Source organism: Thunnus thynnus, chromosome 18, assembly GCF_963924715.1.
Source record: "Thunnus thynnus chromosome 18, fThuThy2.1, whole genome shotgun sequence".
Classification (NCBI taxonomy): domain Eukaryota; kingdom Metazoa; phylum Chordata; class Actinopteri; order Scombriformes; family Scombridae; genus Thunnus; species Thunnus thynnus.
In genome coordinates, this window is record NC_089534.1 from 9,332,083 (window position 1) to 9,352,329 (window position 20,247).

Below are 20,247 nucleotides of genomic sequence, written 5' to 3' on the forward strand. Positions count from 1 at the left end.
TGTCAGACTTTTTAGTAATTAAAATGTATTTTAATAGATTCATGTTGATTCATTTTTTATATTGAAATATCTGCCAAAGTAAATTTGAACAAGTTAATAATACAATTTTAATATCTGCCAACAATACATGGTTTAGTGTTTTTACTAAGTTTGGACTGCTTCATACACAGTACAGTATTCTGGGGATGTATTTCAAAATGTCAAATTTGTACAGCATCAGATGGATTTCAGCAGAAAATTCATTAGTGAGACTTGCTTTAAAGGCAAAACATTGACTTATTTGAACAGACTTGTTGCCTTAGTATTTTTTCTGTCATGGAGAGTAACAGGAAATGGACCCAAATGCAGGACAGCAAACCGAGCAATTCTGAAAAAACTTCTTTATTAAAGAATCACAGACAAAAAACAAAGCTGGCTGACCAGAACAGAACGTAGAACACGACTAAACACACAGAACAGAACCAGAACGAAGGATCCAGCAAAGACTGGACTGAAAGCCAGAGCTAAAATACCAACTGAACTAATGAGGGAATGGGGAACAGGTGACTAGACCAGGGGCAGACTGGGAGTTGACTGGCTAGGGAAAACACTGGGAGCAGGGCAGGGCTAACGAGGACAATGCAGGGCAAGTGTGAAAGGAAAAGCAGAACAGAGACAGACACACCCACAGCACTCACACAGAGACAGACTGGGAGGCAGAGGAAAAAACACCAGGAAGACATAGAGCACAGACCAACTAATACAGGCAACCAAAGTAATATCATGTCAGATAGTCCTTCAAAAGTCCAACTCAAAATAAGCCCTCTCCCACACAGTCCAGTCCAAACAAACAAGGGGAAAAATCGAAAGGTCTCTAGAGGACTGGTGGAGAATGGCAGCTAGACATAGACATGACATTTTGAGTTATTTTTTAAATTATTTGATGAGCAAAATATGTAAAAGCACAAAAGAGTTAATTGAATATATTAACATAGTTTCAGTATTGAGCCAACTAAAATTTAGTTGTAGACTTGAAAATCCAACGTTTATTCAACATAGATAATAACTAGTGACTTCAGTTTGGTTTCAACGGTGGGCGTCAATGTAGATTCAATTACTTTTGCCTGACGACATTTCGGTGTTGTTTAAGTTGGATTTTTCTGTGGGTTTACAACTCGAAACTCAAAAACAAAGTACATACAAAGCAGCACAAAACACAAACAACTCACCAACAAACATACCATAGAAGTTTCAAGCAAGCAAGAAACAAGCATCAGATCACTCATGACTACATGACTGATCCCTCTTTAAAAACTACTTCAGTTTGAGTTAAAAATGTTCCCAGTCATGATTCATTTTGAGTTCTGTAGGTAAAGAGTTCCACATGTTGATCCCCCGAACAGAAAAAGCTGTCTGTCCAAGTGGAATTTACGAAAGGGCATCCTACAATTCCCAGCAGACACACCTCATTTTACAAAGCCAGAAACCCTGAGAGGTACCACCAGGTCACTGAGCACCTGAGGAGCCTGATTATTTAGGCAAATTCTGAAATTTAAGATGTAAGTCTAACATCAGGCCGAGATATTTTACTTGCGAAACCTATTCAGTACGTTGCCTATTAACCTTTCAGTTTAACTCATAAACTTCAGACGAGGACCAATCCCTGGAAGAAAAGCAAACTGGCACAGTTTTCTTAATGTTGACTGACAGACATCAGTTTTCAAACCATGCGGCTATGGACCGTAATTGCTATGATAGCTTGGTAATGACAGTTCTATCCATTGACTGTATAAAAATATGGACGTCACATCTCCGTTTCCTATCACTATGCAAAAGTGAAGCTAAAATATTTCCTTTCTGGGAGGAGCTGCCATGTTGCTTGTGTGATGCTATTTGGAGCCAGAGTCTACGCAGTAGAGTTGGAAGGCGGGATGACGGCCTGCGGGAGACGCCCCTTCAGTTGTCCTGCCGCCTGATGGAGGTTTGAGAGCGGCTGTCATAGCTGTCAATCATGATGTCACTCCCCCTTATATACCATCAAATAACTAATTAAAAAAAACTTGTCAGAAAAACAAGCACTTGGAAAAACATCAGTATGATAATAACTGCCTAAAATGACAGAAACCATCTTTGGGAAAAATTTATTTGACGTGTACTTTGATTTTTTAAGTTTGGCTCATGTCCCATCCATTAACATGGAGAGGGTGAGATTTATGACCTATACTGAAGCCAGCCACCAGAGGGCAATCAAGATGTTTTGGTCTTGTCATCCATTTTTATATGCGGTCAATGGTCCTACCAGAGACATATATGACCATATCGTCCGCACACATCTGGAAACCTGCTCCAAATATAATGTAGTATGTTGGATAAGATGAGAACAAACTCATGGAGCTAACTTTAGCTTGATTAGCTGGCTATAGCTAATAAAATCTGCTAGCTAAAGTTGTCATTTCAGATGGCAAAATTGATGGTTGCCAGTTAGAAATAAGAGGCCTGCTTTTGTATACCTCTGTCTGAAATCAAGTAGTAGTTAGTAGTAGTAGTTTCAACAAATAATCAATTAATAATTTCAAATGGTAAATCTGCCATCACTGTAAACTACATGTTCTGTGCGAGAATGGAAAGCTTGACATGCATAGCAACACGGCCATAATCTTAAATCTGAAAACGGGAACTGCATCGTGGACTCGCTAAGTCAAGCCTGTCTGCATGTATGAGTTGGGCTGCAGATGTTTTGAGTCTTTCTTTCGAGGTGCTTTCATAGATAAAGCAGAACATTTCTCTTATCTAATTCTTGTGTTTGATTAGTGTTATATCCAGTAGGTAAGAGCAGTTCAACTGCATGACAAGTAACATCCTCATTCACTAATTCAGCCATTCAGTGTGACTAACCTTGAGCTAAAGCACAGAGAGCACAATAACTGTTGGCCATGTAAGTGCTAAATGTCCCAGTGAGGAGCTGTGAGGAGTGAAGTTGAAGAAAGGCCATTTGAAGAAAAGTAGGTGATTCATTCTTGGTCTGACTGATGTAGCTTACATTAGTAAGTAATGAGAATGGAGGAATAGAAAGAAATAATGTAAAAGATTTCTTTTCTTTTTTTTTATTACCTCAATGTAACCACGCAAAATGTACATTTTATTCCAGCCGTTTTTGTCGATTCGCCCCCTCCTAAAACCCAATCCCTCCCGTTTCTGTTCCAGTGTTTTGCAGAGCTGTTAACAATACTCCTACAGACTCAGTGAAAAGCATGTGCGAAGTCATATAGACCTATAACTATCTGGAAGCAATGGGCCAGTGAGAGGGATGATTCACGTCGACAGCAGAGCTCATATCACCCGGAGTGTAAAAGGGACATTGCTGGAAGGGAACATACCATAATATGAATGCTATCATTAAAAGCTGGGAGAATGCTCTGCTTACCATGAAGCAAGGACACACACGACACATGCATTGTACATAACTGTACACGTATTCACAAAATACATAAACACACACAGTGCACACAGCTCTATCTCCCCTGCACACACACTTTCCACAATTCACAGAGCTTGCACAGGACACCTGAATAAACTTTGCACAGGGTTTAGGAATAATAGCTCCGTGCAATCCTAATATCTGCACCCATACCACCATCATTTGAGAGCCATTATACTGGAACTGATTTTATAAATATGCTCTTATCCAGTCTGGGCAGTCAAATCAGAAAGTCTTTATTTGAACATGCACAACTTTGTCTCAAAGGCAGAAAAGGTGAATGTTTCTACAAACCTGTTACCACTTACAGATTGCTTTTTATACCTTATTTGGTGCAGTTGAATCATATCCTGCACTGTTTACCCTCTTCGTTTTGGCTCCTGTCAGGAGAGGAGAACGCTCCAATCAAATCAGATCTGCATGAAACAACAAGCTCCCCGGCCAGCCTCATACAGGTGATTTCACGCCACTATTAAGTGAATCCTGGAGAGGGCAATTTAAGGTGAGAATCCAATCAAAAAATATGTACTGTCTCCTACAAAACCCGTAATAAAATGCACTTACTGATTCTTTTGGCTGCTGTAATTTTCCGACACCTGTCCAAACACCTCCTGGACCATAATTTTGTGGGTTTGACTGCTTACTGGACTTCTGCACTTGAAATGGATGCTGAATGAACTCTTAACGCTTAAATCACTCTGCGCACTACATCCTTTTATTTGTTGTTGTCCATCAGTGTTTTGGTGTTTTGCATGTTTATGTATGATTTGTGCTTTTTTTTTTTTTTTTTTTTTGTATATTCTCGCTGCAAACCAATTTCCCAGACAGTGAAATTAAAATTAATGGTCAAATATAAACTATTTATATTTCATTTCTTTTATTTATAGTACTTTATGTTTTAAAAAAAGTTGTTATTAGTGTCTACAAATGGTGTGTGAACACAAAAATCTATCTATAAATACCATAACAGATTTGGGTTATGGTATGGTTATGGTAACCTGCAGCATCTCAAAGTTCACCAACTTGCATCCTCATTTGAAAGCAGTAACCTTTTCATGAGATACTACAGATGCACGGTTGCAGTGGTTGTCATTTCACCCTTTTAAGAAATCCATAATTTTTGACAGCTCAAGATTAATAATGTTTTTTTCCAATAAACAGCTGACCTGAGCAATTGTGTGACTGATTACAAATAGCCTGCTTATACTCTGTTGTCAGTTGTTAATGGGAAACACCACAGAGCCAATGAAAAACTGCAACACAGTGTCGGATTTGGACTAATCCAGACAAACTAGGTGAGAGGAGGTGAAACTGTAAATCCTGGGAGAGCGTAAATTTAATATCCACAGAAATGGAGAATGATACTAAGAGAACCTATAAGCATGAGGGGATCCAGGGATTTTCCGGAGATGGGAAACATACTTTGGCTCAGAGCTAATAACACTGTTTAAAAATGAAGCTGATTTCCTTATGCACCTCAAGCAAACATTTGTGTGAAGCCACAAAATAAGGCTGACATGCATCTTTTATTGGCAGACTACAGCTTTTACATCTGATGACATCATAGGTCTGACAGGAAGTCTTGTGGTTTCTGGCCTCCAGTAAATTCTTCCAGTTGAAGTCGCTTTGCTGCAAGCCCTCCAGGGCGAAAGCAGGTAACTAAACAGAGGGATTGATTACTGAATGTGCAGATGTACAAGTTTCTGCTGGCGTTTTGTGTAAATCAAGATTCAGACCCAAATAACTCACTGCCCACTCAGACACACACAGCTGCCTAAGAGGAGTCAATTTTGCATTGGATGGAGCTTTAGTGACATCTAGTGGTGATACAAAAGTTAATTCAGGCCCGGGACAGGTCACAAGCTTTCTGCTTTGACTCAAAGATAATACTGACACCATGGGCAGACTATGGGCATCTGGGCACAGACTTGTAAAAAGCGCCCACCTCTAAATACTAGAGACATCCTATCCCCCACCCCTGGCATCATTTGTAGTGTCTATTTCCATAATATTTTGCAGATTAAACAAAATTCTATAATTGGTTGCAACTGGTTTCATGCTGGAGATAAAGAAAGGCTGTCTAAATCCTCTCCAGACCATCCTGTCACAAGAGATCCACTCTGACACTCCTCTCCACAGGTATCATTCAAATTACTGTACCATACTATACAAAACATTACAGGAAACCATCAAAGGAAACCTGTGATGCAGGTGCAAACTACTAATTACTAATTGTGTTACAGACTTACTGATGCCTATATGCATTATACTGTACTAAATAATAGTAGAAATTAATATCAGATCAGACTTGTAGATCTGGAATTACTTAAGATTAAGCACAGATGGATCAAAGGATCTGCAAACAGATGCAACACGGTCTGCAGTTGAAGTATGGGTGTTAGATATGGAGGCCGTTTTGGTTAGCCACATAAACCTGCAGCAATCACTAGAGAACCATCACTTTGTCCCAACTTAAATTTATTCTGTTTGTCTCACACACATGTATGCACACACCAACATCTGTTTCATAGAGTATGCAGATTGTTATGGGTATGTAATTCATTTACAGCCAAACGGCATTATGTGTGTTCTAGGGGCTCAATAGTTGACCGAGCAAGGAGTCTATAGGTATCCATGGTGACAGATATTTCCTGCTCATGGTGGAGAGTGGAGAGTGCATCCTAAACTATTTGTTTCATTAGATCCTCCTCTGCTGATTGCCTATTCAATAGTAATGGATCAAGATTAAATAGTATCTATCATTGGGAGACCAACTGAGCTATGAGCTTTCCAACAAGAAATGTTAATAAGAGCCACTTTAAACAGAGACAGAGCAACTTTGGCGTCCTCTGACTCCAGCCCTGAATAACCCATCCATTACTGAAACATGGGTTTTGATTTATATACAGTAGACCCTTTCACAATTATAAAATTCCCCTGTTCAGCTTTTACTACAGTATTTTATGCTTTTGTCTACACATTGAGTAGGAAGTTACAAAACTCATGAGTTTGGAATATAGGCCTTCTTTTACAGCAATACATTTTGACTTATTACTATTGTCATAGTAGGAAAAGCACGGGTGTTGCTAAAAACATTAATGATGTCTCCCTCCTATTCAAGTGTACAGTATGACAGTGTGATAGTGAGGCAGCATGCAGCAATATCAGGACCCTGAAACAGAAGCAGCTTAATGGAATTCAGCTGTCATAATTTCATTAATGTTATGATTTACACCTGTGCCTTTCCTACAGTCACATGTAAAAATGTCTTCAACACATAAGATGCATACAAACATCCTCCCAGTTTACACATATACTGTCATAGATAGATAGATAGATAAATAGATAGATAGATAGATACCAAACAACTCACCAAACAACCCTTCCTAATACAGCAACGTTTCATAACGTTTCGTTAGTAGCATGTAGACCTAAAGAAGTTAACAATTATTTTTTATTTTTGTCTTTAATTGATAGCTGATGGTAGATAGGCAGAAGGCAGGAAATAAGGGAAAAGAGACGGGCAAGGCTTGCAAACAAAGGTTGCGCATGCGCAGTAAACATTCGACTCCCAGTGCGCTCCGTAATTAACAATTATGGCATTAATTAGGCTAGCATTAGACTATATTACGACAAAAAAAATCGTTTTGTGCATGTGAAATTTGTTCACTAAGAAATTAGATTTACAATAGAGTTACTATTACATTTAAATGTTGCTATAATACCGCTGTACGTTACTACTATCCATGAACTGCACCGTTATTCAGTATTCCGCTCTATCTCTATGGACGTTACGTACAGTACGGGGATGCACGGCACTTCCGTTGTTGTGGGCGCAGCATCCAGAGATACAAAGAAGACGGCGACAATGGCCGATATATCACTGTATCTCACTAACGTTAATGTGTCCATAGGACAGAGCATGAATATGGAGCAGGTCGGTAAACAGCTTCCTTCTCTGTAGTCTTAAAGGTTATTTCCTTACCGTTGTATAACTGTATATGGCTGATAATGTCGCTCAGTGCCTGTAGCTTGTTATCACTTGTCAGCTGTGTCGTGTGGGTCTGTTAATATTACACCGAAATTTTTTTCTTTATTTGCCACAGTGTGTGTGTGTTGGGTTTTTTTTGTATGCTTTTTTAAAAATTGGAGTCAGAAACATTCACATATTATATAGTCCAACTAATTAAGACACACTGTCTTTGGTATTCATGTCCCAGAGTCCAAACCCAGCTAAGGACTTTGAGAGTGTGGAGCTTGGGGAGCTGGACAAGAGAGAAGAGCAGCAGCAGCAGGAGCAACAGAGGGAGAAGGTCCCTCGCAGGATCATCCATTTCTCCAGCGGGGAGACCATGGAGGAGTACAGCACCGACGAGGAGGAGGAAGAGGACAAGGAGCCAGAGAGGAAAGACCTGCTGTCCTCCCCGGTCGATGCGGTGAGGGTGAGGAAAGGTTGAGGGAAGGGGAATTCAAATGTGTGTGTGTGTGAGAGAGAGAGAGAGAGAGAGAGAGAGAGAGAATCATGTCTGTGTGTGTGTAAGCAGCTAAACAAGGACAAGGGACAGTGTGTGTGTGTGTGTCTGTGGAATCTGTGTTTTCTATAGTATATTTGTGATGCAGAGGTCATTTAATCTTACACATTCAAAAGTGTCATCTCACTGTATCGTTACACATTATTTGCGCTGCAGTCAAAGATGACCTGGGGTCCGTACTTCTGGTTCCACATGTGGAGAGCTGCCACATCCACCATCTCAGGTTTGTTCAATAACAGTGTTGTTTACAAATAAAGGAGATTCATACACTTCATAAAGAACCCTGTGCATACGTTTTGTTATAATAAATCGATGCCAAAGCTCAGACCTACTTGAAAAAGGCCATATAAGATTTTTTTTCCAATATTTCAGTCATGTATTATGTCATTGAAGCTCTAAATCTGAAGCGAAATTTGATTGAGTGATGTTGCTGCTAGTGAACACAGTGTTTGTAAAGTTAAGAGAGAATTGGAACAAGAATATATTTATATATATATAAAGGTTATTCATAACCTTGTAGGACTCTAACTTCATTTTTCTATTGAGGTGCAGGTATCATCACTGTCACACTCTTACTTATGATTGTCTTGACCAGGTTTTATGGTCCAATATTTATTTCAATTTTTAATTTTATTATGTTTTAATGATTTCATTACTTTAAATCTTTCATTATTTCATTCCTTATACAACTTAGAGTGCACATTAGTGAAGCAATTTAAATATTTGACTAACTGAAGAGTTTCACATTAAAAAAATATTACTTGTCTCGCAGCTTATCTTTGATGGTTTCCTATAATATTTTGTTCTAGTTTGTGTAACATTTGGATTTGTTGCAGGCAGGTCTGGAAACCTAAAGCAGCTCAAAACTGCTGGTTCTGTATTTTGTGGTTCAGCAGCTGGACTTAGTCTCCTGTTCAGTAATGAGACATAGTGAAAAATATGCTAGGATGTAACTCTAGTTCTGTGAGTTCTGTGAGAAATCCATTTTTACTCATTTATAACGTTAGATTGGACATCTGAAAGAAATTACAAAATATTTTCCCCTCCTGTTTGTTGCCCCTCCAGCTGGAGACCCCCCTAGGAGAACGCCTAGCTCACCCATGCCGTAAAACACAGAAACATTGCCACAGTCATAATGAAAACTAAAATTGCAGATCTTGATTAGTCCATGCAAGGTGCTGCATCGTCAGTTTAGGATGTTCGGTGTTGTAACGTCTGTATTCTGCAGACTCAGTTTCTCACTATTATCTTCCAGCGTGTGACTACCTTGGGGAGAGGATGGCGTCCCTCTTCGGGATAACATCAGCCAAATATCAGTACGCTATTGACGAGTACTACAGGATGAAGAAAGAGGTATGTTGCATGTTGTAGTTCTGTAGTTTTTTAATTATATTGTATTCATTAAGCAACTGCTATGATCCCCTCTTGTATCCCCGTGTCAGCGAGAGGAAGAGAAGGAGGAAAACTGCTTGTCAGAAGTGGCGGAACGATCCTTTGACCAGCTACGATCTCATGAGGACGAGCCAATCACCATGGCAGAACAGCCGGATGGGGCCGCCACTCACCCCGATGTGACCTATCAGATCGAGAACGAAAATCAGGCACCTTCGAGCACCATCAGAGTCCCTGCTATCGTCACGGCAAACTAACCATCCCTAGAAATGGACATTTCGCGCTTTACTGTCTGTTTGTTTGTTAAAAAAAAGGAACACTTGTCTTGTTTCACCAAGCACCGTTTGGTTTGTGTACGACACAGATTTAGATGGGCAGTGCTGCTGTATTGTGGGTGCAGTGTAGCAGCTGATAAAGTAATAAACAGCTGGCAACATCTGTTGATCCTTTGGATAATTAACAAGAGGTGTGCCATTAAAACACACAATGCTCGTCACAAAATGTTAGTGTTATCTGGCATATTTAACATTTTGATTACATTTTTATCCAATATAGAGGAACATTTTGGTGAGTTTATACATCACCTGACATCTATTGCATTATCAGTTGCTACAGCAGCCTCCCAGATTTGAACGTCTGCTGTGGAGTGAAAGTCAAATGTTGCTCCCCTGTGCCTCTAATGGACCAGACACTGTGCCTAAATCACCAATACAGCCAAGTCAGTGCCAGATCTGGACTAAGCATGTGTTTGAAAGTAATTTTTAATGTTTAAATAGCCCTTGATAGATGCTTGAGTATGCTCGGTATTGGGTAAACTGGTTGCATCAAGAATATACTGATGTATGCTCAACAGATGTGGTCAAACTGGTGCGTTCTCGATACACCTGGCTGCACCAAAGAGCTGACCATTTTAACACTCGTTCACATGTGTGTTTGCTGTCTGTTTTAATGCTTATTAAGCTTGTATTGCACTCAATGTCTGTGTGGAAGCACTGAGCAGATTTAGCCTTGGTTGTCAAATCATCTGTGGACCACGAGACTGACTGACATTTTGTTAAAAAACTGTGAAAACGGGTTTAGTTTTCTATGTTGCTCTTATCATCTGCCTTATCTACTACAGATATTATACATAGTAGATATGGTATGTAAGCCTTTGATAATGGCAGGGAGCGTTGTTACTCTAAGTCTGTAAAAAAAAACATGTAAACTTACATTTTTAACTGTTTTTATTGCAATTTTTGATATTTATGTATTTATTTTACTTAACTGACTGAACACTTAATTTAAGCATTTTTTCTATTGTTTTGGTAACACTGTAATGAACTGTTAATAAAATCATAGTTATTGTCTGACTTTTAAACTTGTCTGTGTGAGACTTTCTTCGTTTCAAAATAGGTAGTATGAAGGTAAACAGATCTAAAGGAAAGTCTTGTTTTTTTTAGTCTTGTCTTCCTGTTGAAAGACTCATAGTGCAGCTACAGTTTGAATGATGTGAGGGTTTGTCTTTGTCACTGGTAACAAAGAGCCTGTGTCATTCTGTAGTCAGGGCGCTCTGAGGTCAGGGACCCTGTCCACTCGCTGCACAATGTCACCATTCTCAGGTCAGAGTGGGTTTCTGTGGTCCAGCATGACCTCTACAGCTGTCACTCCCTCAAACACAACAGTCAAACATGGGCTCAAAAATGGGCATTATGCGAAGTGATAGCTGGTAGGTTTGATAGTGACGATGCCGTAGGGACTGCAGATGAAAATTAGCTATAAACTGACTCTGGTACAGTACATCAAATGGTAACATTTATGTTTAACACTACATGGTCCCAATAAATACATAAATAAGAATGTTAACATGCAGCTGTTTAGCAGGTATAATGTTTACCATGTTCACCATCTGTGTGTTAGCATGCTAACATTTGCTAATTAGCACTAAATTCAGTAAAACTGGATGATAGCGCTAGCATGGCTAGTACTTAAGATTAAAATTATGCCATCGCACTGGCAGATTTTTTTTCACTTCCTTAAGGAAAATAAGATTTTGAGGCCTAATAATATTGTTTGACAAAATAATCTTCAGTCAATGTCCCCTTACTAGGTTTTTCTGGAGCTTTCAGCCACATCTTGCATTGTCATTAGCAGATGGATTCTGTAGTTGAAAGCTCCAGAAAAGCTAGTGAGTGGACTGAAGCTGCTTATTTTGTCAAACTACTGTTTCTAAGGTCAAGAATCAACTTTCACACTCAGAAAAAAAAATAACTTGAATTTTTTTTGTTGAGTCTCAAAATCGTTGTTTTCCAACTCTGGGCGAGAAAATTCCATTTGTTTCCAAAGTGGTTTCATGTATCTTTGTGACATTTCCTTAAAATGAGAGGTTGTAACAAGTCAGAATAAACCAGTTTGCTAGTATTTTAGGAGTTAATGATAGACTAAATGAGCTATAATGGAAATGTTTAGCAGCAATACTTCAGAGCATGACAGAAATGTTCAGTTTCCCAATAGATGTTTCCTGGAAACAGTAAAGGAAGCCTTTACTTTGTCCTGCTGGTCACACAGCCTTGGGAATCATATATTTGGAAAAGAGTTTTAAACACTCGGGCACTTGTCATCTGTACAAACTCGCACACAAGATATCAAAGCAAAGCCTGCTGCTAGATGAAGCTCCATATGGTGGCTGTCTACATGTCGCACCACGTCATTATGGTGGTGCCACGATGAGACAGCTCATCTGTGATAGTCAGACAGCAAAGTCAATCCATACCACAGCCGGGCCGCACAAGGCAGCCTTATACAACATCCACACTGACAGACAATACCACCCACTGACAGCCCACACAGCAAAGCACACACAGTCATGAAACACTGCTGATAATTCATCATGCTGGTAAAAGAAAAAAAAGACACACAAACTAGATAGATTCCAATCTGAGATATCACAGATAAACCCTCACCCTTTTTATAAAGAATTGCTCCAGTATCAGTGGAAATATGAGCCTCAAGGCAAGACTAAAGTCAGTGTTCTTCCGAATGTGCCGTAATCGAAAGAGACTCATGTAATTCCTGAAAAACAGCTCCTGGCTGTTTTTATATTTATTATTTATTCATTCTCTTTTCATTCAATTATGTACATACTTAAAGCCTCAGATGGGACTTTTGTTCCTGATTGAACAGATTCTTCAAGAGTTGTTTGTTCATAAAATCGAATATATTTAAGTTGCCAGATGAGAAGGGTGAATAATAATAGCACAATAATGTGACACTTTACTGAACCCAAGAGACAAATTCCTTTTACTGCTGTGCCCATGAGATCCCTTACTGTGGTAAGTGCTTGATTAAAATCTATAAATTTTTATATTCTTATTCATGAATCACACTAAATGCACCTTACAGTTTTATATCCTGCTGACACATTCTGAGAAGTGGGTTTATACAGATATAAACACCTGTTCATTGAGTCTCATCTGACGCACGTTTTTATGTTGTCTGTGTACCAAATTGTGAATTAATCTACGCAGCTGTTTTATGTTGAGTTCAGCTGCCTCCACTCTAAAATAATTGGCTGTGTCCACCTTCAACAGACTGCAAAATAAGAAGGAATTCATACATTTCTGCTTATATTTCCCATATAGATATACCATTTTTTAGTCTATGTAAGGAGGTGAATTTGGTCATTTTATTTGTCTAATACATTATGCGTTTTCCCCCGAACTTTATTACTGTTTGGTCGAGAGAATATCTTTAGACATTGTAGTTCCTCATCTTTCCACTAGAGGGTAGTACTGTACTTAACAGATGAAGTGAGGGTTACTAAGGGCCAGTGACACCTTTGAAGTTCAAACTGTATTTAAATAAGCTAATTTTGAAGAAGGTTTTAGGGGGGAAAAAATAGCACATTGTGGTTTGAGAATGAAGGAGACAAAAACAGAAAATCTTCATAGTTTTTTAAAAAATCGGTGGTTAGGAAACATTATGTAGTTTAATCCATGTTTTTCTGTTTTCTCTTCAAACTTGCAATCTGACAATAAGAAACAGATTTCACTATGAGGGTCTGTCAGTCATCTCTATAACCAGTGGTGCAGCAGAGAGGAAACAGACTTCTCCAGTTGAGCGGCTTCCTTCTGGGAGATGTGAGACACACACAGCAGTCATCGGGCAATCGGTGATTAAGAGGGAAAATCCAGAATTGACAATTCACAATGCCATTCCTTGTGACTTAGTGTTTCACTCGGGCATGAATCAACATCTGCACACGTGTTTGTGTGTCCACATCTGTGTGAAAAACGGGTCCGTCCCAAACTCCTGCTTAAAGTCCCCCCCCCCCCCCCCCCCCCCCCCCCGCCCCACGCCTGCCTGTGTGTCCACGCGCTGGCCTCGAGTCGTCGGCTGCTTCAAGCATACCTGACATTTTTGTGGGCTTTGAGTGGTGGGGGTGGGGACAGGAGGTGTTTAGTGTTCTGGGGAGACCAGTTTAGCAAGCATTTTCACTTCTGACTTAGTCAAAAGTGTCTAACCACATGTCCTAAAAATGCAGCTTATTACACCACACCTGACTGCCATATGTGCTCATACATCTGCTCTGTGATTAATCGGGGCACACTTTTACTTTAGTCACTTGAAAATTACACTTACAAATAGTTAACATATTTACAATTTGTTAGCGTGACTACCTGCAGAACAATACCTGTCTGCCTTGTGAAACTAAATTACCCAGACAGGTTAGTGGAATGTTACACCTCTAAAACCTCATTTCCTTGAGGTGCAGACACTTTAAAAGAACAGTACAGCTGCTCCACAATGGTAAAGGAGACGTGTCTATATAAATGGAAACAGCAACAGAGGTGAGGAGGTAAATTGACAGAAGGACAGTGAGACATATAGAAAGACAGAAGGAGGGAGGATGATGAGAACAGCAGCAGCCCCTTTGATGTGGGCCTCAGTGGGGCTATGTGTGTCTAAGACGAAGCAGGCCTGCTGAGGGAAGGGGATTTCCAGCCCTGCTTGGTCTCCTGTCTCACCCCCTTAGCCTTTGCTTCCTCCTTGGGCTACAACAGAGAGCCCATCTCCTCTTAGACAAAGCCTCTATAGCCAACACCATTACTCTGTAATGACAGGCTTATTTTAGTGATAAGACGCTCGTTTTTTACCACATCCCTTTGGAGGTAAAGTGGGGCAGAATATGTTAAGGTGTGGCATAAAGTTCCTTTTCTTTAAGTTTGCATGCTACATGGGGATAGTGTGATATTTTCAGCTTTGCATCAAAGAGTTTTTGCTCACACAGCTCATCTTTGAAACATTAGACTCCTTTGGTGCATTAAAATCATATTGCATCCACAGTTTGCAAATCCCACAGTATTAACATCTATGAATATGGATATTTAAACCCCCTAATATGTCATTTTCCCCCCCAAACACACACAGAAACATTTATCTTTGCATGCAATAAAAGCATGTCTACTCTTCATAGTATCTCACTATTATGTTCACTTCTACATTGCTGCAAAAGCTTCACTGCATGTCTTCTCACTCTCATTGCAGTTTACACTACACTCACTCACTATCTGTCTGCGCTGCATTATGCCCTTTATACACCCAAACGCACACGCTTACACACACACACACACACACACACTGGGTTCTGGAAAGTCCCTGGCACTACTTACGTCCTATCTCAGCTGCATGTTTGATAGTACAGGTGGCTGTTACAATGGCAACAATGCTAAGACAATATGACCTGTGAACCTACATTGTACCAACTGCTTACTCCTTATTGCCCTTGTTTTAAGGGATAAAAAAGTTAAATTGCATGCAGCTGAATGACTTATCAACATATAATGTCTCCAAGATTTGAAATGAACACCAGCCAGTATGTGAATGGCAAGTTTAACCATGCAATTTGCAAGGTTTTTCATTATGTATCCACTGACATTCATTCTCCTTTACTTTGGATGAAAATCAGGTGTAATTTTGAACGCACTTGTAGCTGTTGTGTCTGGCGGGCAAAAACTTGCTATGATAAACGCTCACTGTTTATGGACTCTCTAATCAATTTGCTTTCATTTATCTCATGTTTGTGATTTAATTATATATTAAAATAACGTGAGTGGTGGCTAATTTGTGAATTTCATTGAATTCGGGCATGACAAATTGTAAGTGGAATTGCACTTACAGCAGAAAAGTTTCAACATTTTTTAGCAGAAAAAGATGTCCTAAATGAGTCAGTTCAGTTCCGTGATCAATAGAAGCACCTGCCTGTATCTTAACCTTATCATTGTCTTCTCATATGATTGTCAAACACGTTATGACTCAGACATCCGTCAATCAACAACCAGCAGCGGATACATTGCATGTTACAGTCTCTCACTCTCTCCTAATCTGGGCACTAGCTGTGATTGATTGACGTTAATGGTTTGTGAAAAGTCCCGTTGGGAGACTGAAGACATAAAAAGAATTTCACAAAAACTGTAGATGTTGCACCAACATCTGTCCATCATGCACTTTTATATGTACTTATATTTTATGACATAAAATTAAAAAGAGTGCAGTCACAAGGTAAAATAATTAACATGGTGGTTTATAGTACACATTATGCAATCAGGTCATTCTCACAAACTTTTTGCAGCTACACCTTTCACTCCCGGGACTACACCTCATATGTCATTTCCACTTGGAACAAGTAGCTGTCAGACTATTTTGGCCTTTTCACTTTGTTTAAGAAACCTTGACTGGTCAGTGGGTGTTTTGTTTTGCAGGGTGGAGGCCTGCTCCCTTTTTTCAGAATGGCTTATGTAACTATTGGTCAGACCAAAACGGTAGTGAGACATCCTCTGCAGAATAATGCGCCTGTATGGGTGGAGTGTGGTACTGCAAAAGCCATTGAAGTCCAGATGTATGTTTTAGGTACTTTCCTGCATAAAGAGCAGACCCCAGCATCTGTCACTCACGCTCTCACATCTGAATTACAGCAAAAGTCGTGTGAACTAAGGTTTGAAACAAGGAAGTAGTAAATATGTCAGTCCACCTCAGGGTCAATGACATAAAAGCTCAGCTTGTGGTTGTCTGTCGTTGGTGGCATAAATAACAGCATGGGGACTGTGCTTTTTGAAACAGTTTTATTTTAATAATTCACTTGACCAGATCATATAAAAGTAGTATTGAGAATTAGTATTTTAGTAGTAGTAGCAGTATTACAAGGAGGACAAAAGAAACACCACAGTCTAGGCAATTTGCATTTGCAGTGTGGAGGATATGCTTGGTTACTTTTGACCCACAACTGTAGTATTTCCATTGGAAGAAAGTGTTCATCTGTGAGTATTTTTTTCCAGTTTTGTCAACATCAGATCAAAGGTTTCTATGATGTTACATGACTACAATAAAAAATTTTTTTTAAATGCATAACATGACCAAGTAGCACAAATGACTTAAACAGGTGCAGCTCAGATATCAGAAACAGATATAAAATATATGAAAAATTATTTCAAGATAAATCAAAGTATTGGAGGACATAAGGTTATAAATATTCAGGAGGACGTATTCTGCACAGTACTCTGTGTTTCATATTAAGTCCCTTTGGAAGTGTAATAGAAAGACAGAAAGATAAATGGATGAGTACCTTTTTAATCATAGTGGGACATCACATTGTCACGGCAGCCAAGTCACATAACTCTGGATATAAACAATATTTTATAAGCTTTTTGAAAGCTTATAAAATACAGTGAAATTGTTAAATATTAAACCAACAGTTACCAGCCTTTTGGGAATGTGACCCCTTACAGCAGAACAGTGTTTTGTTGAAGTCCCCAAGTCTATGAGTTGTTACACAAGTGACATTTCCCCTCTAATCTCCTCAGATGGTTTCATTCAAGTAATTGTTTGAGGCTCAAATTATGCAGTGTTTAACCAACATGTGAAGATTAAAGACAAAAACCTTTTTTTCTTTCCTACACCATTAATCATCTTGGAACTCCCCAGATGTATCTTGTGACCCGTAGGTGGAGACCTGACCCCTACTTGAGAGCCATTACACTAAATGACCTAACCATATATAAAGTTCTTAAAACTAGTTCCACCTCCACCAGATACAACTGTAAAATACATTGATGCATCAGTGTTTATCTAATAATGTCAGATATAATGATAATAACTTAGTCACAGGGGTCATATTTGTGCACTAAAAGTACTTTTACTTGTTAGGCTTTAAAGTAAATTTTTCTGATAGTACTTCTGTACTTCTACTGAAGTTTTGAATGCAGGACTTCTACTTGTAATGTGTAGTTTTATAGAGTTCTGCTGGTACTTTTACTTGAGTGAAAGATCTAAATACTTCTTCCACAAGGAGCCTCATTGGAATTACATTGAGGAGTATTGCCAATAACAATAAAATAAAATATATATACCCATAGTTTTGTAGATATGTAATATACAAGTGTATGTACAGGTATGTAATATACAGATAATATGTAAAAAAGTATATGAGTATATAGAACTGTAGTAAATAGTTTAACACAACTAAATAATATTTAAACCTGCACTGAATGACTTTTCGGCCACTAGGGGGCAGACAACAAACATTGACATGACATTGATATGGCAGATGTGTTAGCAAAAACTTGGCTATTTATACACCCAGCACACACAGCGTAACATTAGCATTGATTTGGAGTCAGTCAAATGTAAGGCCAATGTTGACTCTCCTTCCAGCTCTGCGGTGGTCTTCACAAACTCCAAATATCTGGCTTTCAATGCTCCACTATGTTCACTAGCTAGTCACTAACTTTGTCCATCCGATGTTGTTGTACAGTGGATTTATTAGAACTTTTTCGCTGAAAATAGCTGCTTGCTGCTGCTGGAAATGACACTGATGAGAGCAGTCAGACTGACCCACAACAGTAACATTCTGGGCCAGAAAAACCAAAACAATATGCTGAAAGATGCTAAAATGCTTCACACAAATAAAGGTGAACTGCAGAGTGAGGTGATCATTTTCTGTGGGATCATGACACCTTTCACATTAAACATAGTCATGTGATCCATTCTTAGTATAAAAATATTGATTATTGCAGCTTTAAATACAATGTACTATAGATAAAAGATACACGACAAGCGAAACAGGGCCTTTGGACTGAACTTAGAGAAACGCAGCACACAAAACTGAACCTGAAACCTAAATACTTTTCATTTCTACAGTTAGATAGACTAATCCTGAAAGGAGAACATACATACACCGTGGTATTTATAGTGTAGCTTTTTGTCTGGTTATTATCTACATGGCGAATAGAAAGCAGAACCACTGTCTCAAATGTCTTAAAAAGACTGTATGTGCTTCAAATAGAATACCGCGCTCTCTTCACCCCATCTACTTTACTGAATGCGACAAATCTGCATTTGTCCAGCCACCTATGATCTGCAAAAAGGAGTAAAAGAGGCGAAGGTCAAGTGAATTGCGTGACTCTTCAGGGAGTGGTCATGTTATGTCATAGTGGTATCCACAATAGAAACAATCAAAGGACTCACCTGCATCAACACACCTTCACATCCCAAATTATGTCAATACACCCACATCTCTTTATCTCTCTTAATTTTTGAAGCCTTAGAATGCTTAATTACAGCAGACCGTTTCAAAATCTTAGTTTGATTATAGTCACAATGCACGCAAGTACACACAATATCAGTCCCTGGAGAACACTGTGTCCCTGGGGAGGTCGAGCATTGAAGTGCATTTGAGCGTAGGTCACTGTCAATCAGAACATCTTGTCCCAACTCTTGAAACACAAATATGAGGAAATCTCCCAACATCCTGGAGGAGAGGAAACTCCCTGCTTTTGTTGTGCTCTGGCCAACCCACGCAGGAACAAAACAATAGATATTTTTAGCCCTTTTGTTAAATATAACCCACTTACCAGCACTGTTAAAATGAAATTGCTATTTACATTTTTGGAGGCTTTTTACGCAAGAAGGAGCCTGTCTGCTCCTTATTGCTTTGATAAATCACTTGTGGTTTCAAAATCTTTGCATTTCTCCTCTGTCAAAATGAGGACGATGTGTGGTGAGGTGTGTTCAAAGACCATGATACCAAATACAGCCTCATAGTTAAGTGCTTGTTATGTCTGTGCCTCATACACAGTACTGTATATTTACAGAAAGACTTGGCTCTTTTATCTTCCCTTTAAATTTCCTTAACACAAAGGATCCCACGCCTCTGGAGTCACTACTCGACAAGCCTGTTTGTCTGTCTGTGGGGAAACAGTTCATGACACACAGAGGGAAATATGAGAGGAAGAACAGAGGGAGGCAGTCAAGCAACTCATTGTCCCGAGTTGAGGATTCAGCAGGACAAAATATATGGAGAGGCACAGTGAGAGAGGAATTCCCCCACTAAGTTCAAACGATTGCAGATGTGCGCCTGGCCGGCTGCTACTGCACACATCTGGGCCAGCAAGCTTCCCCAGCACGCCTCCTCTTCCATCCTCCCTCCCTCCTTCCCTCTCTCCTCCATGTCTCGTCTTTATAACACTGCCCTCTGCTCTACCCTGGAAAAGCAATTTAGGAGAACACATGGCTGGTGTAAACTACTATTCACCGGCCAGCCAGGCAGCCAGATCACACCGGCTGCAGCAGATCCACAGCGGAGTGTGTATCATGGGAGGCCTGAAAAGGCCATTATCTTGGTGGGCTGGGAGGAGAGATTTGGCGGAGGGAAAGTTTGGGGGATTTCAGAAGGGAGAACTGCAGCCTCCCAGTAACAGTGCTACTGGAGGTCAGCAGTAGTCAGTAGCCACCTCTGCTATACTGCACTTCTGCACAGTATGGTTGGGTTTGCACGTTGTTGTCTCATTTCTTGAAACCACTTCTGCAAAAAAAGCAGCTCTCCTTCATGTA

General features: G+C 39.5%; 1 protein-coding gene across 2 annotated transcripts; it reads left to right on the forward strand.

The window, feature by feature from the left end:
- Positions 1 to 7,065: 7,065 nt before the first annotated feature.
- zgc:153383 (uncharacterized protein LOC751751 homolog) lies at positions 7,066 to 10,741 on the forward strand. Of its 2 annotated transcripts, none has more exons than XM_067572870.1 (5): positions 7,066 to 7,394; positions 7,678 to 7,893; positions 8,146 to 8,212; positions 9,245 to 9,342; positions 9,432 to 10,741. In XM_067572870.1, the coding sequence occupies exons 1-5, from the start codon at positions 7,242 to 7,244 to the stop codon at positions 9,636 to 9,638; spliced, it is 741 nt and encodes a 246-aa protein (XP_067428971.1). In that variant the 5' UTR covers positions 7,066 to 7,241; the 3' UTR covers positions 9,639 to 10,741. The 2 variants fall into 2 exon arrangements, with proteins under 2 accessions (XP_067428971.1, XP_067428970.1); XM_067572869.1 differs by having other exon boundaries at positions 7,071 to 7,394; positions 7,678 to 7,899.
- Positions 10,742 to 20,247: the final 9,506 nt, after the last annotated feature.